This window comes from Equus asinus, chromosome 4 (genome assembly GCF_041296235.1).
Source record: "Equus asinus isolate D_3611 breed Donkey chromosome 4, EquAss-T2T_v2, whole genome shotgun sequence".
NCBI classification, from domain to species: Eukaryota; Metazoa; Chordata; class Mammalia; order Perissodactyla; family Equidae; genus Equus; species Equus asinus.
In genome coordinates this window covers 22,129,666-22,157,153 of record NC_091793.1, presented here as the reverse complement: position 1 = coordinate 22,157,153, position 27,488 = coordinate 22,129,666, and the positions used below count along the sequence as shown (strand labels likewise).

General features: G+C 57.4%; 1 protein-coding gene and 4 non-coding genes across 5 annotated transcripts; all 5 read right to left on the bottom strand.

The window, feature by feature from the left end:
* Positions 1 to 12,532: 12,532 nt before the first annotated feature.
* On the bottom strand, positions 12,533 to 19,345 carry RPL3 (ribosomal protein L3). The gene is made up of 10 exons (XM_014850088.3): positions 19,210 to 19,345; positions 18,043 to 18,235; positions 17,136 to 17,304; positions 16,445 to 16,580; positions 15,335 to 15,521; positions 14,558 to 14,718; positions 13,960 to 14,061; positions 13,468 to 13,563; positions 12,894 to 13,013; positions 12,533 to 12,633 (listed from the first exon to the last, which is right to left on the bottom strand). The coding sequence occupies exons 1-10, from the start codon at positions 19,210 to 19,212 to the stop codon at positions 12,589 to 12,591; spliced, it is 1,212 nt and encodes a 403-aa protein (XP_014705574.1). The 5' UTR covers positions 19,213 to 19,345; the 3' UTR covers positions 12,533 to 12,588.
* On the bottom strand, positions 13,671 to 13,764 carry LOC123283644 (small nucleolar RNA U83B). Its single transcript, XR_006524320.1, has one exon. It is a non-coding gene; the product is annotated as a small nucleolar RNA U83B (small nucleolar RNA).
* LOC123283645 (small nucleolar RNA U83B) lies at positions 15,180 to 15,273 on the bottom strand. Its single transcript, XR_006524321.1, has one exon. It is a non-coding gene; the product is annotated as a small nucleolar RNA U83B (small nucleolar RNA).
* Positions 16,581 to 16,634, bottom strand: LOC123283652 (small nucleolar RNA U82P). The gene has a single exon (XR_006524328.2). It is a non-coding gene; the product is annotated as a small nucleolar RNA U82P (small nucleolar RNA).
* LOC123283626 (small nucleolar RNA SNORD43) lies at positions 18,655 to 18,718 on the bottom strand. Its single transcript, XR_006524302.1, has one exon. It is a non-coding gene; the product is annotated as a small nucleolar RNA SNORD43 (small nucleolar RNA).
* Positions 19,346 to 27,488: the final 8,143 nt, after the last annotated feature.

Genomic DNA, 27,488 nt, shown 5'->3' with positions numbered 1-27,488 from the left:
CGCCCCTGCTAGGACGCGGGTGTATGAGAGTTGGGATTTTTGTCTCCTGCTGTACGAAGCAGCCGAGAGAAGAGAATCGACACTGATGATCAGATTTTTAGCTCGACATACCCACAAAACCGGCTCTAAGATGAAGACACACATGGTTTCCATCCCCAGAAGCTCCCCTGTGCTCCCTCTGGTCAGCACCCGCCCCCCGCCCAAGGGGACCCATACTCCCCTTCCTTGTTCCTGACTTTCCTGCACCTGGAGCCACGGCACCTGCTCCTTCCACGCGCCGGCTTTCTGCTCCCCATGTGTGAGAGTCACCCGTGTGGGCAGCGAGGGGACCCGTGGGCTTTTAGCTTAAGCAACCACGTGGGCAGTGGTGCCACCTCCTGAGCTGGGATGGCCAGCGGGGAGCAGGGGATCCAGAGTTCTGCCCAGAGTTCAGGCTGAGAGTGTGGACGCAGGCCTGGGGCTGGAGACGGGAGTCAGGCAACATCAGCCCAGGGACGACATTAAAGCCGTGAGAGTAGGAATTATCCAGTCTCTTGCTGCCACAGATTCAGGGCCACCTGCTCCAGGTCAGGCCTCCCACCTGCTCTCCACTGGGAGGCACCTAAAGGACCCCGTTTGGAAAGTCATTCCTATTTCAAGAGAAGAGTTGAGGCCCAGCGAGAGAGAGTGACTTGCCCAAGGTCACACAGCCAGTTAGGGTTGAGCCAGGACTCCTTGCTCTGCCCTGGAGACCCCTGCCCTGCCTCTGAGTCTGTCCGATCTACTTGGAGAGGCCCGACCCACACCCAAATGAGGGTCTAGCCCACAGCAAGGGTCCAGGTTAGCTGGGAGGTGTTCAGAGCAGCAGAGTAACCCATAAGGGCTCCCTATAGGAAGCAGGTCTTAGGGTGGGCCAGAGGAGCCTAGGGCAGGATAACCCCCATCGGAGGTCACCGTCTCCCCAGCGGTGACATCACTGCTCCGGGCCGCACAGCTGGAGGACCAGGCAAGCTGAGGCCGGCCAGGTAGGCGTCTGGAAATACATCACCAGCCCTGGGGCTAACCCCCGTTAGCAGCCAAAGCCCTGGAAGAGGACTGGCCCCGTGCCCTGGAAGCCACGTGAGGCCCCGGGGCAGGCAGGTGCTCATCACCTCTGGTCCGAGCGCCTCATTTTACAGATGCGGAAACCGAGGCCCAGAGAGGCGTCTCCTCAGATTATGTAGCAAGTGAGGGGCAGATCCTGGAGGAAGCCAGCCCTCCCATCTCCCAGCACGGCGCTCTGCCCTCCGAGCGTGTTCCCCGGGGCACAGCCAAGAGGACTGTGTTCAAGAGGGGGACCAAGAGGGTGCAGGCAGGGGGTCCACACCCCCAGGAACTCAGTTGTGTCCGGGGGGCACAACTCACGCCGTGTGTGTGTGTGTGTGTGTGTGTTTATCCTCTGTCCTCACACGGCATGAAGCCCCTTCTGGGCAGGGCTTCTCTCTGTGCCCCCGACACCTGGAGCGGTGGCCGCCCCATCCTCAGTGCTCAGTGAGTCTCGAGGCTGTGAGTGACTCCATGGAAGGGCACAGAGAGACTCAAACTGTCACTGTCAGCGCACATAATGGGACTGAAGACAAGGGTTGGGGACGTGCTCAGAACCCACCCCATCCTCCTCTCCCCACCAGCCTCCCCTGCCTCGGGTGTCCCCAGGCCATGGCTCCCTCCCAGCCCCCTACTCAGTCCTGCCCCTTCCCACAGCTCCTCCTTCCCCAGGGGCTGGTTGGGAGCAAGCGAGAGGAATTCCTGGCCCCGAATCAGGGGAGGTGCCCCGGCAGGCAGGCGGGAGGCAGGCACACACGCCGGGGACCGCTCCGAATTCCCGCTCCCACGAGCCGGCTGGGAGCGCGCCAGGAGGGCCGGCGGGGGGTGGGGAGCCCCTCCTCTCAGAAGCCAGGAGGGCACAGGAGAGCCTGGGGGGGCTGGGGGGCCAAAGAAGCGGACGGTCAGAGTGGACATGGTCAGGGCCCCACAGGCAGACAGCTTGCCACCTCCAGGGCCCAGATGGGAAGACTGAGGCCCCCTGGTGTCAAACTCTGAGTTCCTGCCTTCTCAGGCCAGAGACCTGGGATGGCCCCGGATGCTGCAGGGGCGAGGGGTGAGGGTCAGTCTGTGCCAGACACCAAACATCTGGGAAGAAAGGGGTGCCTGAAAGCCGGTTAACATGAGACCCCCGAAAAGAGGCCTGGACTGACGACGGGGGGTCTCGGGCTGCCCCTGCCCAGCTGTCAGCGCCGGAGCTTCTGCGAACACCCACACCAGCACACCTGGCCCGCCACTGGGCCACCCGCCACCACCCCCTCCTCAGTTCCTCTTCCTGCGCCCCCCCAGCTCCTGTGGCACCCTCAACCCCAAGAGTGGCGTCAGAACTACAGACAGCTGGCTCCAGACTTCCAGAACCACAGTGCCTCTAAGCTAGAAAATTCTAGAACCATGGGTTCTTACAGCCAGAAAACTCTAGGACCATCAAATATCGGAACATTTTCCATTCCAGGCACAAGACTCTTAGAACCAAATCGTTTCAGAAACTCAGCATCTTGTGAACGAAGATCAGAACCATGAAAACTTGGATTAAGGGAATTCTGGGAGCAAGGGCTCTTAGAAGCAGAAAATTCCCAAACAACTATCCCATCGTCCCAGAGGACATGAGCCCTGCGTTCTTCCCACCACCCGGCCTCTCAGAACAAACCAGGCCCTAGTGGGCATCGGTCCACGCAGCCCCTGCCTTGGGGCCAGTTCTCTGTGCCTGGAACAGCAGAGGCGGGAAGGAAGGGGGAAGAGAGGGTGCACTTCTGAGCAAACCAAAAGAGCTGAGCGCCTCTCCTCCAGGCCCTGGGATGCAGCCTTTGCCAAGAGAAAGAAGAAGGAAAAGAAAGCCATTGATGCCACAGGTCCGGGCAGCAGGTACGCGGCCACAGCGGGTGGCAGGATCTGCCCCCTCCCTGGCTACAGGAGCTTGGAATTTTCTCCTGGCAGGAAGGGCCCACCCTCCCAGGAATGGAAAACAATCATTGGCATCTGGCCCCTAAGGCGGGCAAGGTCTTTGACAATCAAGCATTATTACCTCCCTGCCTCACCCCTAGCCCAGAGCAGAGGGGAAACAGAGGCAGGCGAGGGCTCTGGCTACACCAAGAGCCTGAATCTGCCCCTGGCAGATTCTAGTCGGCCCCATCCCTGACCGCGGAATGTCAGCGCTGAGACAGCCACAGGGGAGGGATCTGGGTCGGCCCTGGCAGGGCAGCTGGGAGCAGAGACCAGAGAGGATAGCGGTTTACCTAAAGTCACCGAGCACTCTGAGACAGAGCGTCTTATAGCCTCCCCTAGGGCTCACATCCAGGGCCTCCTCCTCCAGGAAGCCTTCCCGCCTTCCTGGATCTCACTCTCCTAGGCCCCTTAGGCCCTTAAGACTTTACCACTCTGCCAAGCAGTGCTCTGTAAGTACTTGGGCCTTGTGTTCTAACTGTTTTGTGTGAAAATGTCTCATCTTCCCAGCCTGTGCTATGATGGTGTCTCCCAGTCACTAGAACCGGAAGCTTGGTCTGAGGCCTCCTCACCCCTGCTCTCCGCACTGCTCCGGAAAGGCCAGCGCAGCCTGGCACTCAGGTGAGGAGGGCCCTGTGGCTGCACTGTGGCCTCACCCCTTGGTCCCACCAGACGTGGGTCTGCCTGAGTTCCTTGCAGCCCCACCAGTCATCTCGCACCCTCACAGCTCCCCTCTCTGCACCCCTCCCCTCCTCCCTCCTTCCCTGGCCTGAGCACCCTCGTCCCTGAGGCCTCAGCTGAGACCACCTGCTGGGACTGGTGCCTCCCCTCTGCAGCTGCCACCCCACGGCAGGGGTGGGCGCAGCGTGGGTGCCCACCTCTGAGGCTAGGCTGGGTCTCACAGAGGCTGGATCTTGGGCCAGTATCCACTGGGAACAGCCACTGAGCGCCCACTGCGGGTCTCAGCCCCTCACGTGCCTTCACTCCCCAAATCCCGGCCACAGGGATAGGAGGCAGGGTCTTGTCTGATCAGCCCCACTTTTCAGATCATGAGACTGAGGCCCAGGGTGGCTAAATCGCTTCCTCAAGGTGACACAGTGAGTGGCAGAGCTGGGACGGGACCCTGAGAGTCGGGCTCCAGAGGCCGTGTGCTGTCCCGTTAGGTCACACGGTCCCAGGAGGGGAAGGACAGACAGCCCAGGCCGCCAGCCCTGGGGGGTCTGGGGCACCAGGAGCCGGAGACCACCTGGCTCAACCCCTGAGCCGCAAGAGGGCACGTCCCTTGTTTCAGGAGCCCCCACATACCCTAGACACAGAGAACACGCAGTCACACCCAGACAGGGAGAGCAGGCAGACCCCGCCACCCAGGCCGCTTCGCTTCAGCCTTTCTGAGACTGGCTTGGAGGAGGCGGCTGCCCCGGGCCTCTCCGCTCCCGCCCGTGCGGCCAGGGCTCAGCCCATCCTGGCCCCTCCGCAAGCCCGGAGAACCGAGGCTGCGACCACAGGCATGCGGAGGCCGGCCGGCGAGTCGGCTCTACGGCGGAGTGGGGTCGGTGCCGCCAAAGAGAAGGAGCGCTGTCCCCAGGGCGGGCGGGAGAGGATGTCTCTGCCCCTTTGGGAGGAGACACCGGGAAGAGGGGAGCCAGCGCGGAGGACCCAGGCAGCCTGCCCCCCATCCCCCGATGGCGGGCGGGGACGAGGGGAGTGATGTGGTGAGGTCAGCGAGGTGGCGGGGCCTGGCCACCGTGGTGACCTGGGATGGTACTTGGCAGGCGTCCGAGGGGAGCTATGCGGGGTTGGAACAGAGGAGGGATGCAGTTGTTTTTTAATACACACAACATCAAATTTACCATCCCAGCCATTTTTGAGGGTGGGGTTCAGCGGGGCTGAGCACGCTCCCGTGGTGGTGCCGCCCGCCCGACGTCCGTCCCAGGACTGTCATCTGTAAGGAGGAATCTCCGCGTGGAGGGGCCGTCTGCCCGGGTTCTGCGGGATGTGGTGGTGCTGGGCGGAGACCAGGCCTGCGCGCTGGGGAGGGAGGCAGGGGAACCAGACAGAACCAGGAGGGGCGGGCGGTGCCCAGGCAGGACTCCGGTCCCCCCACCGCCACGCAGCCCTGAGCATCCGGGTGACCCTGGGCAAATCACCTCATTTGCTCTAAAACGTACGTGTTTATTCGTGCCTTCAGTCAACTAGTCTTTCAACAAATATTTATAGAGCACCTACTGTGTGCTCAGACCTGGGTGCAGAGGGCACGAGGATAGCAGAACAGACACAGCCTCAGCCTCTGGCCATCTGACCGGAAAGATGGACACGAAGCCAAAAGCAGCAGAAACGAAAATGTGGTGACAGCCACAGTGTCAGTGGTGAGGGAGAAGCAGAAAGAGCCAACCTCCTGGGGCCCTGATGTGGTGGGGTCAGGCAAGGCTTCCAGGAGGAGGTGACCTTAGAGCCAAGCCCAGAAGGGTGAGTTGGGGTTCCCCACTGCAGAAAAGAGGGAAAAGCATTCCAGGCAGGGGGAACAGACTATGCAGAAGCTCTGAGGCAGTGGCCTCCTGCTTCTATGAAAGGCTTCCTCTCCTTTCCTTCCTCCAGGTAAAAGGGCCCCGAGGAGCCTGGGGCTCAAGGCCAGATTCCCTTCCTGTGAAGTGGGGTCCTCTTAGTGCCTGACTCCCTGAGACGTGAGGAGGAAAGGAGCCGATGTGGGACAGGCGCCAGACCCGGTGCCTGACCCATAGTGACAAGGAGGTCGACTTCCCCACCCCAGCTCCCCAGCCTGGTCTGGAGAAGGGGGGCCCCCTGGGATGAGGTGCGACAGAGGGTCACAGGGAAGACTTCCCACAGCCCACCCCCAAACCTCTCCCCAACTTGCCTTCTGCTGAAATCTCTATTACAAACTCGCTCCTTCGAATTGTGCATTCCCGCCCACCCTTCTAGAATCATCCATTCCTAGCCAGGTTAGCCCTGGGCAGGGTGTGGCTCAGCCTTCACAGCTCAGCTCCAGCCTCCCTCTTTCAGGAAGCCTTCCCTGATTGCTGAAGCCCACGGAGTCTCTCCCTGTCTCTCTCTCCTCTCTCTGCACTGGCGTTTGGCCTTCAGAGTCAACCTCAGAGCTGCAAGGCCCTGAGAAATCGTCCGACCCAGCTCTCCCGGGGCCTCATGCTTCAGATGAGGAAACTGAGGTTCATTTGTCCTCCATCCCGTCCCTCCCACCTCCCAGCCCCTGGCTGAGCACCTACTGTGTGCTGGGCCCTGCTGGGATCTGGGGTCACCAAGGTGACTGTGAGGCAGCGCAGCTTGTGGGGTGGGAGAGGGGCCTCACCCTCAGGAGTCGGGCCAGGCGTGGAAACGAGCCAGGGGGCAGGTGCAGACGGTGTGAAGGGGCGGCTGCTTCGCGGCTCCTGTCTGCATCCGCCAGATGGTCCCATTTCCCGAAGAAGCTGGAAATCTGAATTCTATGTGAAAGCTCCCGATTTTTAAATGTCGGCTCAACTTATTTATTTATTTTTGCAACTCTGAGGGCCAAACCAAACATAGCTATTGCCGGCCCTGGCTTAGGGGGCATTGGGTGCCAAGCCAGGCTGAGCCATGTGCTGGGTGTGTGACCCTGGGCAAGTCGGCTGCCCTCTCTGAGGCCTGTTTTGCCACCTGTGAAATGGAAGTAATGTTGCCTTCTCATAGGGCTGTCCACACACTCAGTACCTATTTACTAATGGGGAGTGTGGGGCAGACGAGCGATGACTCCGTGCCAGGACCCATCCCATACAGGATCCCGTAGAACCCTCATCCCAGCCCTCAGAGGTGGTGAGACAGTGCCAGGATCCAGCCCTGCCCGGCTTTCTCACGCACTGCACGGGGGCCACCGAGGCACAGCCAGGAAACCTGGGCAGGACGACTCTGATGGTCCCCACATCCGTAGCCCAGTATCCTGTGACGAGCCAGTAGGCAGACCGGGGCCAGACTGTGAGGAGCCTTGGAAGCCACACCAAGATGGCTGATGCACAGGAAGTGCTTAAGAAACATTTGGATCCAGGAACAAATGGACGTGTGATGCGGCGCCATGGGAAGCTTCTGATCCGGGGAGCCCCGTCTTTGATGGAGTGTATCTGTGACGTGTTCAGGATAGCACCCGGCCCCGAGGGAGCAGAGCAAAGAGCCGGGCATTGTGCGGGCTGTCCCTCCAGCGCCTCATCCGCCCTGCCACCCCTGCTCCGTGCCCCAGGATGCTGACCTCTAGGGCCTGCACCAACCCCACTCCTGCCTGCTTCCGGTGGGTTCAGCCGTGGGGAGTGGCCAGCAGGAGACGCGGAGGTTGAGGCCAGTGGTGTGCTGGTAACTGGTTAACAGCCAGCTCTCCAGAAGGAAGGCCCTGGTGTGCACGTTGACCGATTTCCCTGGTGTAGATGCTTCCTCGTGCGTGCAGGTGGACTCAGAGACTAATGTGACGGCACAGTGGTGGTGTCCTAATGGGCCTTCAGGTTGCCACGCGAGTGTGCTCACAGGCCCCAGCCATGATGGAAATGGTGTGGTTGTGTCAGTATCGAGGTGTGTTCCTGGCACTAGCGTGTGAACGGGCCTGTGTGCTCGTGGGAGCTGGTGCCCCGTCTGCTCGGGCCCCTGCCCATGGAGTGGGGGTGGTAGTGATGCTCCTGTCCCTTGTTGAGGGGACCACATGAGCAGATGAGGTACAGCCCTGTCTGGCTGGGGCCAGGAGGGTGCAGAGTCTTCCCACGGTGAACCATTGCCTGGGTCCCTGTGTTGCGCCCCCCGCTCTGAGGAGTGGCCTGACCCGGGGCGGGGCCTGCTGGGGGCGCCATGGGGACGAGGTGGTGACCAGGGAGGATGGGGAAGTCGGCGAGTGGCTATCTTTAGGGCATTCTCTCACAGCCCTTTTCCTCTGCCTGGCTGCATGGGGCTCAGGCGGGGAGCGGGCCGGGAGGCGCCACTTCTCCATAGTTACATGAAGCCGGTGGCCTGGGACCAGCTGTGGGGCCAGGGCCTCAGGAGGGCGGGGCTGGTTGCGGTACTGGCTTCTCCACCCCACCTGTCGGCTGGCAGCATCCTTGCCGCCCCCATGGATCAGACAGGCAGGGCCCAGGGTGTGAGCCCACCAGAGGCGGGGGGCAAAGGAACACTGGTGCCACAGTGGCTGCTGGTGCCCCTCCCATTCCTCACAGGAGCCTCCAGGCCCCTACTCAGCAGGGGCCGTGTGGTGCAGTGGTTAGTGCTGAGCTACTGGGTCTGAATCCCTGCTTTACCGCTCCTGAGAGTCTGACCTGAGGGGCCCGTGCTGACCCTCTCTGTGCCTCAATTTCCTCATTAAAAGCAGGAGTGAGAACAGGGGCACCGACTCATGATCCAGTGAGACCCGCCTGGAGGAGCATGTTCCAGCCCTGCGACCTCGCAGGGTTCTCTGAATCTCTCTGGGCCCCCATGTTCCCCGTCTGTGAAGTGGGAATAGTGGTTGTAAGGATTAAGGTAACTCTGCCAGCATCCAGCACAAGGCTTGGCTTACAGAACATGCTCGAGTACCCTACTTCTTCGCCCTCGAGCCAAAATATGTGTTACAGGCCCCTGGGAGCAGAGGGTCAGGGCGAAGAGATGCCTAGGCTCAAATCCCAGCCCTACTAGCTAGACACTCTGTGTGCCCTTGGGCAAGTTACTCAACCTCTCTGAGCCTCAGTTTCTCCTCTGTAAAATGGGGTAACAGGAGAATCTGCTCCAAGGGGTGACCTAAGATGGAGTTTATATATACAAAGTACTGAGGACGGCGCCTGGCAGGGGTAAGGTGTTCACAGCCATCACCACCTGCCGCCCAGGCACTGCCCTCCGGAGGCCTTCGATGTCAGAGTGGGGGCTGGGCGTTGTGGGTGGGGGGCCCAGGAGGCTGGGCGCTGGGCAGTGCTGTGTGGGGGCATCCAGGGGGCTAATGAATGCCAAGGACCTGGTGACAATCTCATACTTTGAGTTCTGATGTGCTAACGGGCCCTGGAAGGTTCCTGGATGCTGCCATCCTCCCTGCTGGGCCCGTGGACGTCACTCTCCAGCCTCCAGTGAGGTCAGGGCAGGCCATGCTCCTCGGAGAGAGGGCCAGGAGTCTCGGGTCAGGAAGCTAGGAGGCCTGGGCGAGACACAACGCTGGAGAGGTCGGCAGGCCCTGAGTGCCAGCCTGGGCGGCAGGATGTCGCCTGGAGGGGTGGGGGACCCATGGGAGCCTCAGACAAGCAGCTGCACGCTGGGCGCCGACAGGAGGGTGAGGCTGGAAGCAGGAGGCTGGGCACCTGGGGGCGGGGGCGGGTCGCGGGCGGAGGACAGAGAGCCCACAGCGCAGCCCCCCTGGCGAGGCTGTCAGCGAGGATCCGGGGGGAGAGCACTTTGGGGGGAGCTCATGAGGTGGCAGCTGGCTGCCCACCCCTCCACCCGCCGAGGCCGTCCCCCGTGAGCTCAGCAAAGTCACTGGCTCTGTCGTGCCTTTTAAGGCCATGATGGCTCCCGCCACCTCCACCTCCCTGTTCCCACTTGCACAGAAATTCCCTGCAGGTATTTTCTTTTTTCTTTCTTTTTTCTTCAAGAGGAATGGAATGAGGCTCCTTGTTCTGTCACCGCAGGATTCCAGCGAGGCCTGTCCGGGGGTGCTGGCGACAGGAAGCATACGCCGACAGGCACTCAGAGGCGCCCTCAGTCAGACTGCAGGAGACAGAGATGGCTGCCCCACCCACCGCAGGCCCACAGAAATGCCCGGGGACCCCTATCTGGGACACCCCAACACATTCACAAGCGTGGGTGAGTCCTAGAACAGGGAATGACATTAATTGAGCACCTGCTATCTACCAGGCCCCGGCTAGGGAGGCGGGGGATTCAGTCCTGCCTCCACAGAGCTCATGCACAGACCTTCCCTTGGGGAGCTCAGATGTGAGGCCAGAAGCCTCATTGCCACCTCAGGGCCTTTGCACCTGCTGTTCCCTCTGCTTGGAGTGTTGTCCCCACAGAAGTCTACCAGGCTGGAGCCTTTCCACTCTCAGGTCTCAGAGGCCTCCCCCGACCCCGCATCACTCTCTCTCCCAGTGGGCTGTTTTCTTTCTTCACAGCATTCCTCACTTCTAAAACTCGTGGTCGCCTGTGTGTTCTGTCTGCCACAATTAGAATATCAGCTCCTTGAGAAGGGCCTTGAGTTCCCACGGCTCCCTGCACCTGGAGGGGAGCTGCGTCCACAGGAGACGACAGGGTTTCTTCAGTGAGTGACGCCAACCCCACAGCCCCCGTGGGGGAGCTTCGGGCTGCCCCGGGAAGCCCTTGTGGTTTATCCCGACCGCGGCAGCTCCGGCCTCCTGTGCGCCCACTGGGGTGTCTTCCTCATCCGGTCCCCCAACCACCGCCGAGGTGGCAAGTCACCACCAGAGGAGGGGGGATCGGAACTGTTCTGGGCCGTGCCCAAAGTCACTCACTGGCCAGGAGGAAACCAGGAGGATGGGGACATGTGGATGGCCAACAGTCTAGGGCTCAAGCCCTGCCAAGCGACGCTGCCCCTGACAAGGGCTTTCTTCTTGTGTCACCTGCATGGCGACATTTAAGTATGGGGACAGCCTGTCACTTAGAGGTGTGTCTGTGGTATGAGTGCATGCACACATGCATCCTCAGCCTGGGAGCACACACTCCTCTTTTCTGCTATAGGGGCCTTTGTCCTCTGGCCTCCACATCCCAGAGGAAGGGATGGAGGCCTTGACAGGGAGAGAGGCCTGGCAGTATGTCTCAGAGCAGCAAGGCCTTTCCCACCTAGGCTGGGTGGGCAGCCGGCTCCAGGGCTGGCCTAAGAGGAGGGGGAGGCCCCCACCTTAAGAGGCCAAGGGCAACCCGGACAGGTGAGGGGACGCAGTGGGGCCCCTGCCCAGCTCAGCATGCTCCCCAGGACCTGACTGGACAGAGGCTCCTACAGAGGCACAAGCCCAGGTGGGGCCCGGGGCCCAGGTCCCATGCCCGGATCTGCCAGAGGTGCCTGGTGGCCTTGGGCCAGGTCCTGACCTCCCCTGGCAGTGGGCTTGACTTCCAGGACCGTGGGGCACCCAAGAGACCCTGGTTGGGCGCCAGGGCCTCCTGCAGAGGTTCCTAGGGTGGGCCCAACGGGTGCTGCCCACTCCCACCCTCTGGTGGCTCCAGCCAGAAGCGCAACTGCAGCCCCTCGGGGCTGGATCCCAGGTGCCAGCGGGAGGCACTGCGGGGTGGTGTGGAGCCTATGCATTAGCCCAGCAGTAGACAGAGGCCCACTACACCCCGTAGAGCTCAGAAGAGCTCCAGAAATGCTGGGCAGACAGGGGTAGGTCCCAGGCTGTCTCCTGCTCAGCACACTGCAGACCTCGCCCTGCCTCTGCCTCAGGCCCACGCGCAACTCCAGCAACCTCCTCTGGGCCCCAACCTTGGACATGGGGCCTCAGCCCACTGGTGGGGGGCCATGCCTGGGGAGAAGCAGAGAGACTTGGACCAGGAACTTTCCTTAACAATGCCACATACATGGGACCCAAGTCCACTTCTATCACCACCTTTCTGAGTCCATGCCACTGGTGGAGGCCCTGCCAGCTGCCAGACCGCCGGGCAGGGTGCAGTCCGAGGGGCTCCAGCAGTGGTCTCTGCCCTCAGCTCAGTGGAGCTGAGGAAACATGCCATACAGCCAGACCTTACGTGGGGAGCAGCCCTGGCCAAGAATGAGATAAACGGGGGGACGGCAAGGTCCCAGCAAGGGCATCTTGCACACCTGGATGGCCAGGGACCACAAGGGAGCCAAGTCATTGGGCTGAAGGGCAGGTCAGAAGGCAGCCGAGCCACTCACCAGCATCCTGGAAGCTGCAGGTGCTCCATACGCTGGTCAACACAGCATGGGGTGGGCACCTCCTGCAGGGGCATGGGGGCAGACCCAGGCCCCAGTGACTTCACCAGCTGGGTGAACTGGGACAAGTAACTTTCTCTCTGCAGGCCGGGTTCTCGGCTGCATGACACTGGGTGGGTAAACTAAACCAACCAGGGCCCTCCTCAAAGTGAACACTTCAGCGTGTTGTCCTAGCCCCAGGTGCTGCTCAGGCCTTCTGCATGACAGCCCCCTCTCCCCACCCGAACTTGGCTGCAGGTTACGAAAGAACCTCGACAAGCCCGAACTGGAACCTGCTCCTATGTGCATGAGCATTTGTACACTCGAGACCCAGGGTGTGCCCTGCCATGCCCACCGGGAATGCCAAAGGCACCAGGGAACAGCAAGGCCTCGTGTCTCCTTCCATCTCCACAGCGCTAACCACCCAAGCTGTGCAAACACAACTTCAGCAGAGCCCCAGCCGCCTCGCCCAGGTGACAAATACTTTGCCCAAACTCGCCACCCCAGGCTCGGCGCTTACCTCCCCCTATACCTAGTCTGTTCCAGGGAGAGGGGCGAGGCGAGTGGCCAGGCAAAAAGCAGCCCAGGGTACCCAAAGGCTGAGGGCAGCATGCCCCGGGGAGCACAAGGTCCCTGCAGAAGCAGCAGGGACTGAAAGATAAAGTGAGGCAGACGTCACTGGAAAATACTCTTTATTGGGACCCCACCAGCTGCACGATCTGCTGCTGGCATCAAGCTCCTTCCTCCTTTGCAATTCGGTCTTTCTTAAGTGGTCCCTGTGGAGAGAGGTGCAGCAAGTAAGGCTAGACGCAGAGGACGGCAGCAGGACGTAAGAACAACCTCGCCTTAGTGGATCAGAGGGCCTGGGCCAGGAGCCCCAGCCCGAGCCCAGGCACAAGGCGGCCCTTCTGGGGACCCCAGGAGCCAGCCCTGCTGCCTCCTCCTGAACCAGCAGCAGAGGGGCAGCTGGCAGGCTGACATGTGATAGCAGCTGGGAGCCACCCCACCCCACAAGCAGCAAGGCAGAGGCGCTCACCATGAATGCTTTCTTCTCCTCCACAGTCTGGAAGCGGCCATGGCCAAACTTGGAGGTGGTGTCGATGAACTTGAGGTCAACCTTCTCCAGGGCCCGCCGCTTCGTCTGCACCAGCAGGGACTGTGGGCCAAGAGAAGAAGGTGATTAAAGGCCAGGCCTTTCTCCACATCATCCTCGTTCACAGGCCCCTCCTGTGAGACCTGCACGGGCAGCCCTGGAGCCAGCAGTGCCGCCCCCTCCCCCACACCTCTGCTGTCTCACCGGGTCTGCCCAAGGAGCTCCCCTCTGCGGCCAGGCGGATGAGGATACACGCAAAAACTGAAGCAAACAGCTGGGCCCAGCCAGCCTGGGAACTTCCTCCTCCCAGGACTTCAAAGCCAGTGCTAAGGGAGTGGCAAGCCCTCCTTTTCCTTTGAACTCCCCCTTTCTCCCTGACAAAGCTCAGCCCTGCGTGCGGCTCCCTGCCCCCCAGCTGCTGAACTTCTCTCCTGTCGTCCACAGGAGGGAGCAGCTCCTGTCTGCAGGGTCCTGGGGCGCGGCCACCCTCCACCAGCAGGAAGGGCCCCAGGCTCACCTTGCGAAGGGTCAGCACTCGCTTCTTGGTTCCCACCACACACCCTTTCAGCATGACAAAGTCGTTGGTCACTTCACCGTAGTGGACAAAGCCACCCTGGGAAAAGGCAAGGCCATCAGGTCAGCACAGATCAGGATAGAGCTGGCAACAAGTCAGACACATTTGACCTTTTGGTTCAGGTGGTGCCCAGCCCCAACACACAGGCTGTTCTCAGAAGGAAGGCAGCTAGGAATGCTTCCGCAGTCTGACTCGGGCGCTGTGCCCAGCGCTCATTCCAGAGTCTCATCACCGAACAGCTGGCCCGAGAGCCCCCTTTTACCAGCGAGTGGACTGAAGACCCGCCGCTTACAAGCCCTGTGAATCAGCCAGGCCCCAAAAGCACCAGGCTCCCTGCCCTATCAGTGGGGCCTAGGGCAGAGTCACAAAGAATGAGGGGGAACCCCCAGCCAGACCCAGGCATCAGAAGCTGAGAAGACAGCTGCCATTACTCACCAGAGGGTTGATGCTCTTGTCAGACAGGTCGTAATCAGTGGAGGCATTGTTCTTGATCAGCTTGCCGTCCTTGATGAGGTAGCCCTGGCCAATCTTGTAGATCTGAACCAAAGAAAGGACTGTAAATACTCAGGAAGGAGGAAGCAGGACAGGGCGCAGGCCAGGAGCCTCAGGTGTCCCCAGACAGAGCGAGCTGGAGGGACATCATTAGGAAAAGTTAACGCCCCCTCTTGGCAGTGGGCTAGCCTGCAAGACTCTGGGAAGACAGCTACGACTGTGACCTCAGTCCTAGTGATAGGGCGATTCAGTCTCAGAGCAAAGGAAAGCTGGCTGGGCCTAAACTAAAGATACTGCTACCCACGTGAGACGAAACCTCATGTCACCCCCAGTCACACGCCAAGGGTCCACTGCACCAGAACCACCCTCGAGGATGGCACCTTACAAATCATAACCCACAAGCCAGAACTGTGCCCATCAGACATGAGCAACTAAGCCTGTGTGACGCCCAAAAGCTCCGCCACCAGCTGGAGCGGCGGGGACAGGGACTGTCTGTCTCCTCCCAGGCTGAAGCCCCCAGACACAGCCCTGGGCAGCTCACCTTCTTGTTGATCTCCGTGCGGTGATGGTAGCCCTTCTGCCCGGCCCGCGCCACGGAGAAGGCCACTCGGGCGGGATGCCAGGCCCCAATGCAGGCAACCTTGCGCAGCCCTCGGTGGGTCTTGCGGGGCAGCTTCTTGGTGTGCCAGCGGCTGGTGACCCCTGGAACAACACGCTGTTACTGGGTGTCTGGCACTCACGCCACAAGCCGCTTCCTGCTGTGAAGGCCCTACTCAAGTGTGTTCATTTCTGCTGCTTATACACAGAACAGCCAACACCCAACGACCAGCTACGTTTGAGGAAAAGGTGGGTTGAATCTGCAAGTCACTCTCAAACCCCTATGTCCTTCCCCACCCTTCTTATACTTCCACTCAAGTTGAATACCTGCCCAGACACAAACCTCGAGTTAGAACCCTGGGAACAAGAATGGGCCATAGACTTAGCCCTGAACCAAAGAGGAATGTGTGTACTTTAAGGCCTTCACACAGCTCGCACCAGCAGGGGCCGGCCAAATCTCCAGGTTCCCCTTGACATTTATTTTACAATGGGCTGCGTGCAAGCAGTAAGGGTTCCAATGTGTGGCATCCCCAGTCCCCACCTTACGCCAGGCACTGGACCCCAGAACTGCTCTCAGAAGGAAGGCAGCTAGGAATGCTTCCGCAGTCTGACTCGGGCGCTGTGCCCAGCGCTCATTCCAGAGTCTCCTCATCGAACAGCCAGCCTGAGACCTTCTCTCCCAGAGGTTAGCCACACCGACCCGGGCCACCGCAAAGCTCACCTTTGTATCCTTTGCCCTTGGTCACGCCAATGACATCAATCATCTCGTCCTGCCCAAACACCTGGTTCACAGGGACCTGCTGCTCCAGCCTCTCGCGGGCCCAGTCCAGTTTCTCGGCCACTGTGCCTCCGTTCACCTGGATCTCCATGAGATGCGCCTTCTTCTGGCGCAGAGGGAGCAGGCGCATCTGGGGGGGATGGGGGCAGCTTAGCTCAAGCTCTCCCCCCACGGTGGAGAACGCACACTGGGGCCTAACTGTCAGGGAAATGCATTTCCCTACTGGCAAAATCAACGTCCTTCCTCTAGGTACAATTCACCTTCCAATTCTGATGTCTGAATCACCACCATTGGGATGAGCTGATCCTTAACAGACCCACAGGGCCCACATCAAGACAAGCCAGCTTAACTAAATCCTGCCCAACTTGCCCAGTGCTCATCACTGTCCTCTCGGCCACTTTCCCTGGGCACTGCCCTAGCCGCCCCCCCCAGCCATCGACCTTGCTCTGTAACTATCAATAAGCCACTTACATTTGGGAGCAGGGCAGCACCACAGCCGAGCAAAGCGGCAAAGGTTAGAAAAGAAAATTAATCTAACAAAGTGTCTCGCTACGCGTGGCCCAGTGCTTCCTACTGACTGTTGTCAGGCACTTGACGTTAATCACGAGCCACCAGTTTTTCTAAAACGGGGCACAGTTTTCCTAATTAAGAGCCAACGGGACACAGTGCCCTCTGCTGGCAACAGAAAAACCAACCCGCCAACGTGGAGGCACTGGATGGATTCTCAAGCCACTGTCCCCACTGTCCCTAACCTAGCCCAGGAAGGCAGGCCTCAAGGGCAGGGAAGTGGCTGCACTGTATAGCTGTGTAACTTCTAACCACCCCCGGGCTGTTCGCTGGCCCACCTCCTCCAACTAGGAAATAAGTTCCAGAAACCTGACCCCGTCTCCCCATTCCCTACAATCCTGAGGCTTGACACAAAATCAGTTTGAACTCAGAATCAACTCAGAAGATAAGCGAGACCCCCCAAAAGGTAGCACTTGATAGCCAAAACCACACGTGACCATGTAGGCAGTCACCTGTGTTGACGGGAAGGCACGGGCGGGCGCTCACCTGGGTGTGGGCGATGACACGGATGACCTGGCAGTACTTCTTCATGCTGCTGAAATCCTTCTCCAGCTGCTTCCTGCCGTCCTCATCCTGCCACTTCTTGCAGTATTTGGTGAAGGCCTTCTTCTTAGACTTATGCCTTCAGGAGCAGAGCAGAGTTGGGGAGGGGCCGGGTGCAGGCCTTCATCACCCCTCCAAGGGGCGAGCGGAAGGCACGCTGGCACCAAATGGGGATGGGGCTCATTGCCGGCTTCTAAGGAGCCTTTTCCACCGGCAAGCGGAGCCTAGATGAAGCTCATCGGGCAGAGCCGAGCGGAGCTAGCAGAGGTCCACAAGATTAATGCAAGTCACCAACATTCAGATACACACTAATTCTTGCTCCAGTTTAACCATTAACCAGACCACACACCTGGGGAGGACTGGGAATTACACTGCTCTCAGCTTCTGAGGACTCGACACTTCCCAGCAACCAAGAGAATGGAGCACTGAGTCCTCAGACAACACCCACTACACTGCACACCGAGGGAAGGCCTCAAGGTGCTGCTCCCAACTCCATACACCAGTGGCTGCTCAAGAGGCACCTAAGTCTGACAGTAGCACAGCCCCTCCCTGCTACAGTGAGGAAGCCCTGCACAGCCCACCCTTCTCTCCAGCCCCTAACCCTGCAGGGCATGCACGCCTCCCACACCCTTACCAGTTCTTGTAGAAGCGCCTTTTGCACTCATCACTGATGTGCTCAGCAAAGATGGTCTTGAAGGTACGGAGGCCCCGAGGGGTTTCCACGTAGCCCACAATGCCCACAACCACCATGGGTGGCGTCTCCACAATGGTCACAGCCTCCACAACTTCCTTCTTGTTCACCTCTGCAAAGAAAGCAGGTACTCAGACCTCAGCGGGCTGACTAGAGACCCCAATAAAGGGTTACGATGTTTTGTACAAAAAGGTGAAGAGCCCTTTGAGGCCAGCAAGGCAACGCGCTTCAGGTAACAGGTAAGTCTGCAGAAGCCCATTTATCAGCAAGCTGGCCCCAAGGACCGTCCTTACTGCATCCTTCTCAGTGTGCACGCACTTACAACTCTAACGCAATCAAAAATATCTGGACCCTCATCAGCCAAGTAAGTCTGGCTTCAGTTCTATCAGAGAAACCTCCACATGCAAACAAATTCCTTATTACCCAGACGATCTGAGTACTAACGAAGTACAGTGCGGTGGTAACAGTACCTCCTGTGATCGACTGTGGTTCAATACCTCGAGTTTTTAGGTGAGGCTGGCAGCTCAGTGCTGCCAGCAACATGTCAATAGTTTCTATCTGAGTCTCAGAGGGTGAGCCCAAGTCAGCATACTTCTCTGCTGTGGCTCTCGACAAACTTACATCGTGCTCTGACTTCATCACAGGCCTCTGCCTAAGGCAAGCAGTGCCAGGCATCTGAACCTCAGGAATATTAATTAGTCCTAAAATATATTATTATTTCCACCCCCCTCAAAGCTTCTGTTCATCTCTTAGGAGTCTGTCCTCTTCTGACAGCTTTGCCCCACCTAGCCAGTCCCAACCCTCCACTCCGACCCGCGCCTCCAGGTTGGAGAATGCAGCTCGTACGTACTGGACCCGGGCCTATCGACCTCACGCACGATGTGGGTCATGCCGGCCTTGTAGCCAAGGAAGGCCGTGAGGTGCACGGGCTTCGAAGCGTCATCCTTGGGGAAACTCTTCACCTTGCCGCGGTGCCGGCTGCTGCGTTTCCGAGGCAAGAAGCCCAGGGACCCGTGCCTGGGGGCGGAGAACTTCCTGTGAGACTAGGAGAAAAGGGCCACCGTCAGCACCCAAACGTTTCAGCAGCTCTCACTTGAATCCCAGCTGCCTGGGTACTAAACGGACTCTGGTGATGCTGAACCGAGACCCAGCAACCCAGGTCACAGGCTTTCAGCCTGGATTCGGTGCACTTTTCGCAGGAACACACGCCCAGAAAGCAGCACCCAACTGAGTTTCACCTGAACCTTGAGCTCAAATCTGCACTTCATAATTTAGGAAAACGAGCCATCCATTTTTTCCTCTAAACACGAGGGCACACCAGGTGCCTTTAGGAAAGCAAAATAGGGACAATGACCACAAAAGCGCCTCTGGACCACGACTGGGTAGCGATAAAGGTACTATAGGCACCTCCCGCTCCGAGCGGAGCTCAGATGAGGCGCGCAGGCCCCCGGAGCGCGACAGCCACATCAGAGCGTGACAATCAGCACAGAGTCTCTGTCCGCCCGTCAATAAGCTCATCACCTGCGGCTACGGAGCTCTACGGGCCCGAGGAGCTGCACCAACCGTCTCCGTCTTTTCTTAACGAGCCCGACCAACCGGCCCGAGGCCCCCACCCGCCTGCTGCTCTGACATCCGCACCTCCCGGTTCGGCAACAGCACCGCCAGGGCCCCCGCGCCAGGTCCTCCCGGCCCAGGTGCTCACGGACTCCGATCCCCACTAGCTCCAAACTGGTGAGGGCGGGACCCAGAAACAACCCAAGGCGTGAAAACTATCGGGACCCGGCCCGCCCGCTCAGCTCCCGCCCCAAGGCCTCGCGCCGGGCCGATCGGCAAGCTCAAGGCCAACCACACGCCTCCAGCGTTTCCAGAAAATAGGCCTGACTGCGGATGCCGCAGAGGCCCCCGTGCTCCTAGAGCAGGCCCCCAGCGCCCGGCGAGCCGAGATGGCGACGATGCACCACCGATTCAGCCGTGTCGCCACTGGAGACAAAGGGGAAGCCGCCATATCCACACGTACCATCCTCCTGTCACAATCCCCCGGTAGAGGTCGGCTGACTCACGGCCCGTGATATATAAAGCCCAGCCTGGCCCCGCCCCTTCCGGCGTGCGAGCGCGCGCCCGCGGCGGACGTCGGGTCGGGGGGCGGGGACATGGCGCCCCTTCCACGCACGCCCGTCCCCGCCTAGCGCTAGTTCCCAGCCGGGCGTCAGCTCCGGAGGCGGGAAGGAGAGACTCTACGGCAAGCAGCTGGGTTCAAACTTAGTGAAGAGCCACGAAACGCAGGCAGAGAATTAGAATGCAAGAAACCCACGGCGCTGGGCAGCGGCCAAATTGAATGAAACACGCCGTTGCGCTTAAGGAAGCTGGCTGCGTCGCTTCTCTTCATTTGAAATGCAGTCCTCTCTGGGATTGAATAACCCTGCTGTGGGCTTTCACACGTGGTGTCCCATTTTCGTCCCCCACAGTGGATGAGCGTTATTGCCATTTTGCAGGCACGTTGAATTGGAAAGAGTTGCGCCGCTCCCACCTGCTGTAAATTGGAGAGAAAAGACTGAAGCTCTGGTTTCCTGGCTCCCAACCACGAGGTGCTTCCAGATGCCAGCTTGCGTGTAACGCATCTTGATTTCGGGACCGTCCCTCAAGCTCCATCCCGGCCATTCCTCCCGGTATCCAGCTGCTGTGGCCCTGGTGGCTCGCGCTTGGTCCTGAGCGTCTTTGAACCTGGGGTGATACTAGCTCAACACGAGGTTGACATAAGGGAAGCCATATTATAGAGAGGAAGCCATATTGTAACTTTGAGTGACCTCTGATTAACCCAGCTGGCTATGCACCCTCCAGGAGATACACATGCTCTGTAGATTTTATGGCTCCTGCTTGATGTGCACAGCCCAGCTGCAATAAGATGACAACTTTGTTCTTTTGAGTTCCTTAAGAATGTAATGACGCCTGGACAGAGATTCTGTACTGGTATCCATCATCCAGGGCTGCTGAAAGGTCTGGTGTGGTGACTCCCAGTGTGCAAGCCAGGGGTCAACATTCCTGACCCCCTCCTCTGTAGCCCGCTAGCTGTATATGACTGCTTCAAGATTCTGTACCCATTTAACATGGTTTTTTAGGACGCTGGTCCACCGTCTTCTGATCAGCTAGCTCATCACTTAATAGAATGCCCTTTGTCTGCCGCCATCTTTTTTTTTCTTTAAAGATTGGCACCAGAGCTAACATCTGTTGCCAATCTTTTTTTTTTTCTTCTTCTTCTTCTCCCCAAAGCCCCTCAGTACATAGCTATATATTCTAGTTGCAGGTCCTTCTAGTTGTGGCATGTGGGACGCCACCTCAGCACAGCCTGGTGAGCAGTGCTGGGTCCATGCCCGGGATCTGAACCAGTGAAACCCTCAGCTGCAGAAGCAGAGCACGTGGCCACAGGGCTGGCCCCATTCTCTGCCGCTATCTTGCCTCTTGACAGACTGGCTTTTGTCTTGGCCAAGCAGATCATGCCCTTTGCACTGTAACAGGGTCGTGGGTCCAGCTGCCCAGCCTCACAGAGCCTGGTTCTCCCTGCCTCCCGGACCTTCTGCATGAAGGGCCCTTGCTGATCTCTGCCTGGACTCCCAGTGACCCAGGAGGCTCCTAAGTGCTCTCCCTGCCTCCAGGCTTGCCCCTCCAAATCTTTCTAAGAAAATAATCTCATCTTGTTACTTCCCTCCCCTCCCCCCTCCCCGGCCCCCTGTCGCTTCCTCAGGATTAAGCATTAACTCCTGTGGCTGCCGCCCAAGGCCCTGCCCTGACTGGGTACCAGCCTCTTCGCTGCAGGCGAGTGAGCGCACACGTTCTGTCCCATATCTCACCCTCCACCTCCATCCCACCCCCTCCTGCTCTTTGATTCTGGGCCTGGCATTGCTCACACCATCTCCCGTTTAATCCTCACACGATTCCTCAGGGGCAGCAGTGATAGGTCCTCAGGCCCTTGTTGGAAACGTTTGGGGCCAGATGTGTTTCCAAATTCAGCATTTTTCAGGTTTTAGATAATATCCTGCAATATGGTGCACATACTGTACATTATGTAATCCTCCCAAAACCCTTTATTGAAACACATTAATTCTGTAAAGAAACATGAATATTCACATGGAGTGGGATAAATATAAATAGCCTCACATCAGTTCAAGGCTGCCTTAGCTGCCTAAAAAATTCAGGTCATTTTGGTTTTTGTCATCAAATCACTTAAGAAGTTTTTTAGCTGGCCCCATGGCTGAGTGGTTAAGTTCACGCGCTCCACTGCAGGCGGCCCAGTGTTTCGTTGATTCGAGTCCTGGGCGCGGACATGGCACTGCTCATCAAACCACGCTGAGGCAGCATCCCACATGCCACAACTAGAAGGACCCACAACTAAAATATACAACTATGTACCCGGGGGCTTTGGGGAGAAAAAGGAAAAAAAATAAAATAAAAAGATTTAAAAAAAAAATTTTTTTTGATTTCAGAATTGCAGACAAGGGACTATGACCTGTATTGTCCCCTCTTACAGAGAAAACTTAAGTTTTAGGCCAAAAGGAAATAATTTGACAAAAGTCACACGATGAAGGACAGAGCTCAAATCTGACTGACTTTAGGTTGGGTTTTCATGACCTCAGACTTGGGGTTCAGTAACCCCTTTGCTGGAAAAGAAGCTCTGGGATCCTGAGTCACGTCCTGAAATTCTTATGGAAGGCCTGCTCTGTGCCAGGTGCTGCACCGGACTGTGGAAAGACAGAGGGGAACAAGATGGCCATCATCGCAGACCAATTAAGACTATTTAGTATTGTGATGAGGATTAGGAAAGACTTAACAAACAATGTCGCTAGAGGTCCTGGACAAACTGTTCCCCTTAAAAGGAATTCCCTCTTTCCAGACACAAGGAAGGAGACCATCAAGGGACGTGCATAGTCATGCCACTTGTGCATATCGCTCACTGGGATATTGCCTTGGGCCTCAGTTTCCCCATCTGTCAAAAGAGGCATTTGTTCGTTTATTCAACAAATGTGTGCTGAGCCCGCTCTACCTAAGAATGACACTATGGATTGGAAGAGGCCAGCCAGAAGGTGGGGGTAAGGTAGGAGGGTTCTCCCTATTCCATGCTAGCCATCAGCGTGGGTGACCTGGAAGAGGGCGCTAAAGGTGGACATGAGGGAGCAGAATCAGGAGATATGGAGGATGGAGGGATCAGGAGACTGTTTGTACGTGTCGTTGGAGGTGGCTAAGGGGAGAGGAAGCAGGGAGGGCAGGAGTGAGGATGTCCATCTTAGAATATTGGGTAGAGAGTGTGACTTTTAGAAAGGATAAGCCAGCCCGGGTGTCTAGTGGTTAAGATCCGGCGCTCTGACTGCCACGGCCCGGATCCATTTCCCAGTCAGGGAACCACACCACCCCTCTGTCGGTGGTCACACTGTGGCGGCTGCGTGTTGCTGTGATGCTGAAAGCTCTGCTGTTGGGATTTCAAATAGCAGCAGGGTCACTCACGGTGGACAGGTTTCATCGGAGCTTCCAGACTAAGACAGACTAGCAAGAAGGACTTGGCCACCCACTTCCAAAAAATTGGCCATGGAAATACTACAAACAGCAGTGAAGCGTTGCCTGATAAAGTACTGGAAGGCGAGAAGATGGTGCAAAAAGGCTGGGCGGGGTTCTGCTCTGCCGTCCACAGGGCCCCTAGGAGTCGGAATCAGCTCCGTGGCAGTAACAACATGACTAATTTATATATGTAGGTGTGGATTCAGTCAGGGGTTAACTGTATTCTTTTTCTTTTCAAGAACACATCTAAGGCTACATACCAAGATCTATGCAACTCAAGAAAAAAGAAGTAAGGAAGTGAGGGAAGGGAAATAAAATGAAGTCAGAGAGGGATCATAGCCAAAACACACATTACAGAACTCTGTTTATGCCAGAATAGTCCTCCCATTTCGGTCTGAGCCTCTGTGCAGCCAAATAAAGATAAATGTGATTAGCAACACAATTCATAATACCCACATGATCAAAACAAACCAGTGGCCAGAAGGAGTCCACTGTGCCTGAAATAAGGCTTGAAAGAAATTTCTCTGGGGAGACAGGGTTCTCCTAAAGGGGCCGAAATAGGATGCAGCCAATGACGCCCTGACATCATCGCACAGTGGACGCGCAATGGCTGTGCACGCTCCGTGCACACCACTGAACTCCTGGTAACACACCGATCTGATCTGTGCGAGCTGTTTACAAGAAGCCCAAACAAGGAGGTTGGGTTACCTGATCTGAGACTGTTGGTTTAATCCAAAGATAAAATCCAACGTCTGGAAAGAAATGGATTGATTTTATTCACAAGTCGTCCTTCCTCAATACTGTATTTCAAAATAGAACTTTTACCAAGGAACAGAAAAGGGTCCAAAGTTTTGCTCAAATACCCAAAGGGCAGGTATTCTCTGCTGCCACGTAAAACCCGAGGTGCGGTCACCACGGTGGAAGATGGGGAGGACCCGAGGAGGAGCAGATGTGGAAGCGGGAGGCTAAGAGGAGCTGAGGGAGGCCGGTTTGTCATGAGGGTGTTTCGATGTCCATCTCCCTTACCACACTGGAAGCTTCGTGTCAGCCGAGACTGTCCTCAGCTCCCACATGCTCAGCCCCCAGTGCCAGCCACAGCACAGGATAAGGGCATGAAGACAAGGGACCCAAGCTAGAACATCACAGTTTCACTTTCCGAGGCTTTCTCCCTGGTCCGTTGAAGCAATAATTCCCCCTCTTTGACACAAGCTCACATCCTGATCTTTTATGCTGTCATTGATTGTTGCATAACCACCTGGGCAGGATGACAGGGCATTTGGGCCAGAGGGTCAGTTAATACCAGCTTGTGGCATGAGCACAGCCCCATGCCCCTGGGGCGGGAGCCTGGGCACAGAGCCTCTGGGTCATGAAGGCCCCCACTCCCAGTTCCTCCACCGCCAGCTGCCGGGGTGATGCCCCGAAGAACGGGAGCCTGCTGGCCAGGGGCGCTTGGCAGCTCTTGTTCCTGCTCCTGCTCCTGTGTGGCCCCGGTCTGGTGAAATTCCACACCCCACTGCTGGGGCTGCAGGCAGCCCTGGCAAGTGTGGCCTCCCACTGCCTCTCGGTCTGCATGCTGGGCCTCTGCCTCCTGTGCTGTAGCAGCCTACAGGTGGGTGGGCGGCTCACCCTCATCCTGGCCAGGAAGCTGTGCGTAGAGGTGCTGCTGCCCCTCCAACGGGCCTTGTGGCAGCCGCTGACCGTCGCGCAGAGCTGGGGCCTTCAGCTGCTCGCCACCCTGATCCATAGGGCCCCCTGCTGCGTCCTGCGGCTCCTGCGGCACCTGCGGTGGGAGGCCGGCCTGGCTCTGCTCTCCGTGGCCCAGTGGGCCTACTACGGCCTGGCCGACTTCCACCAGGAGAACAGCAAGGTGTTGGGACTGCTGCTGCGAGCTGTGCTGCAGCAGGTGGCCGTGTCTCTGCTGGTCCGCTGCCTGGACAAGCTGTGGGTGGCCATGGGATGGGTGGCCCGGACCAAGCCAGGCAGCGGCCTACAGCCCCTGGAGTGGGCCAGGCTGTGCCGGGAGGCCTCCAAAGACCTGGATGCCATCACCACTGTCCTTCCAGCCACCACTGTCCCTTTTAGCCAGCGTTTCCCTGGACCTGACCCAGCCACCCTGAGCAGGCTCCCGCCAGCCTCCATCAGCCTGTGCCTAGTGGTTGCGGACAAGGATACCAGCAAGGGAGAAGGAGGCCGTGGCTGTGCGGCCAGCAAGGTGCCCATTAGCACCAGGTTCCAGAGCCATAGGACAAGCAAGATGGCCTTCAGGTCTTCATCCAAGCAGGCCCTCGCACGGCAAGTCAAGGCGACCTGTGTTCTCATCATTCTTCTGTATATCTGTGCCGCGTCTCTTTTTGTGCAGATCTTAAAATAAATGATCCAGTGTGAACCGGCCTCCGGGATGTCCCTGATTTGCTTTGTCAGTGAGAGATTGAATGGCCTCAGATCTGTCCCCTGAAGGCTTTACTGGGCTCAGGGCAAGGGTGGGTGGTACCCAGCATGCAAGCCCCATGCATCCCAGGGGCCTGGCTGGTGGACCTGATCTCAGCTCTGTCACTGCTGTGTGTCCTTGGGGAGGTTTCTTCCCCCTTCTCAGCCCCAGTGTCCTCTTCTGTAAAATGTAGATACTAGGACTCCAGGGAGAGGGGATGTATAAAAATGTGTCATGTGTCAATTGTAGAGTGCTCTTCCCCTCTGATTACCCAGCAGAGCACATGAGGCCTCCTTGGAGAACACTTTTGTATTCTATTAAAGCACATAAAAAGAAAACCTGAATAAATGGAGGGATATAGTCAATTTACGGATGGACTGACCTGCTGTCTTTTTTTTTTTTTGAGGAAGATTGTCACTGAGCTAACACCTGTCCTGATGTTCCTCTGTTTTATGTGGGATGCTGCCACAGTGTGGCTTGAGCGGTGCCAGGTCTGCACCTGGGATCTGAACCTGCAAAGCCTGGGCCGCCAAAGCAGAGCGAGTGTACTTAACCACTATGCCACCAGGTCAGTCCCTGACCTACTGTCTTAAAAATGTCAATTGTCTCCAAATTAATCTATAAAGTCATTAAGATTCCAACCAAAATCCCAAGAGATTTTGGCTGGAGGGGACTCATAAACTGTTCTGAGAGTCTCTCTAAGATGTATATGGAAAATCAAGGTCCTTAAAAATTTAAGGCGTTTTTGAAAAAACGGAGCCAAGGTGAAGACTTGCTCTGCCAAATATTAAGGCATATTACAAAATCATAGTAGTAAAAACAGTGTGGTAGTGGCAGAAAAAACAGGGAGATGATTGGAACAGAATGCAGAGCCCGGACAAAGGCTGGCGACAAATGGGAACTTGGTACATGAAAAAGGTGACATCACAAACCACTGGGAGAGCGTGGGCTATTTAGCAGATGGCGTTGGAGAAATTGGTTCACTACATGAGAAAAATAAATAAACGTGGATCTCGTAGTTCGTTGAATGGTGGTCCTCGAAAGGCATGTCCACCTAGAACCTGTGAATGTAGCCTTATTTGGAAAAATCTTCTTTGCAAAGGATTCTTTGAACTAAGGATCTTGAGATTAGGTCATCCCCGACTAGGATGGTCCCTAAACCCAGAGACAAGTGTCTTTATAAGAGAAGCAAAGGGGAGGAGAAACACAGAGAGGAAGGCCGTGTGAAGAGGGACCCAGATCAGCCAAGGAATGCCAAAGGTTGCTGGCAGCCACCAGAAGCTGGGAGGGAGGCATGAACAGTTTCTCCCTCGGGGCCTCCAGAAGGAACCAACCCTGCCCACACCTTGATGTCAGACTTCCGGCCTCCAGAACTGGGAGAGAGTAAATATCTGTTGTTCTAGCCACAAAGCTTTTGGTAACCTGTTACAGCAGCCACAGAAACCTAATACAGAGCCTCACCATGTATCTCAGCTCTGTACCTAAGGTCCAAAAGCATTTCAAGTACTATACGAATGCAGGGTTATTGTAATGTGCCCAAAGCATTCGTTATTCTATGGGAGATAATATTAGCTGCCATTATCGAGGGCAGAATAATTCGGTCATCCAATCAGCCCTTTGAGGAAGGGACTCTCTTACCGGCTCCTTTAAGGAAACTGTCCCAAGAGAATTAAGTGGCTTCCTGAGGTCACGCGGCAGAGCTCATGCCCTCAACCACTCGCCTTCCGTCCTCCGTGCTCAGAAGGAGCGCTTCCTGGGGTTCCCCTGGCTCCTCCTCCACTCCCCGTACTAGCCTAGAGGCATCAGGACTGAGTCTGGCCTACAGCGTTTATCCTGTGCGTGCAACCAGACGCCGGTACCCCTTTGTGACCTTCACCTGCGCTTTCTCCATTCCTTTGCTGCTCAGCAGACACTGCTCACCTCCTCACCCCTCAACCCCCTGAGTCCAGGCCACAGTCACATCCCACCTGGATCGCTGCTCCAGCCTCCAGACATCCTCTCAGTCCCGTTCCTGCCCCTGAAATCCGTTCTCCACCCAGCAGCCAGGTGGATCCTACACCGCGAATCAGACCATGTTATTCCACTGATTAGGAACCACCAGTGGCTTCCCATAGTATGAGACCCACACGGCCTGGGAGCTGGGACCCAGCAATCCCTTGGTCCCCCAGGCAGCCCTGACACTGACCTCTCCCATTCTACCTGTGAAGCTGGGTACATGAGGGTTACCGTAAATATTCAATAAGAACATGATTACCCTTCAACCTTCTTCCCAACACAGACACAGATGAAAAGAAGTTAATTTTGTTAATTTGCTGTCTTCTTAT

What these genes read in the sequence shown, in the direction of transcription:
- RPL3 (XM_014850088.3), bottom strand. An exon ending in GGTCGATAGGCCCGGGTCCA is followed by an intron (nt 17,305 to 18,042) that starts GTACGTACGAGC and finishes CTTTCTTTGCAG; the next exon opens with AGGTGAACAAGAAGGAAGTT. An exon ending in AGGAGAAGAAAGCATTCATG is followed by an intron (nt 12,634 to 12,893) that starts GTGAGCGCCTCT and finishes CTCTCTCCACAG; the next exon opens with GGACCACTTAAGAAAGACCG.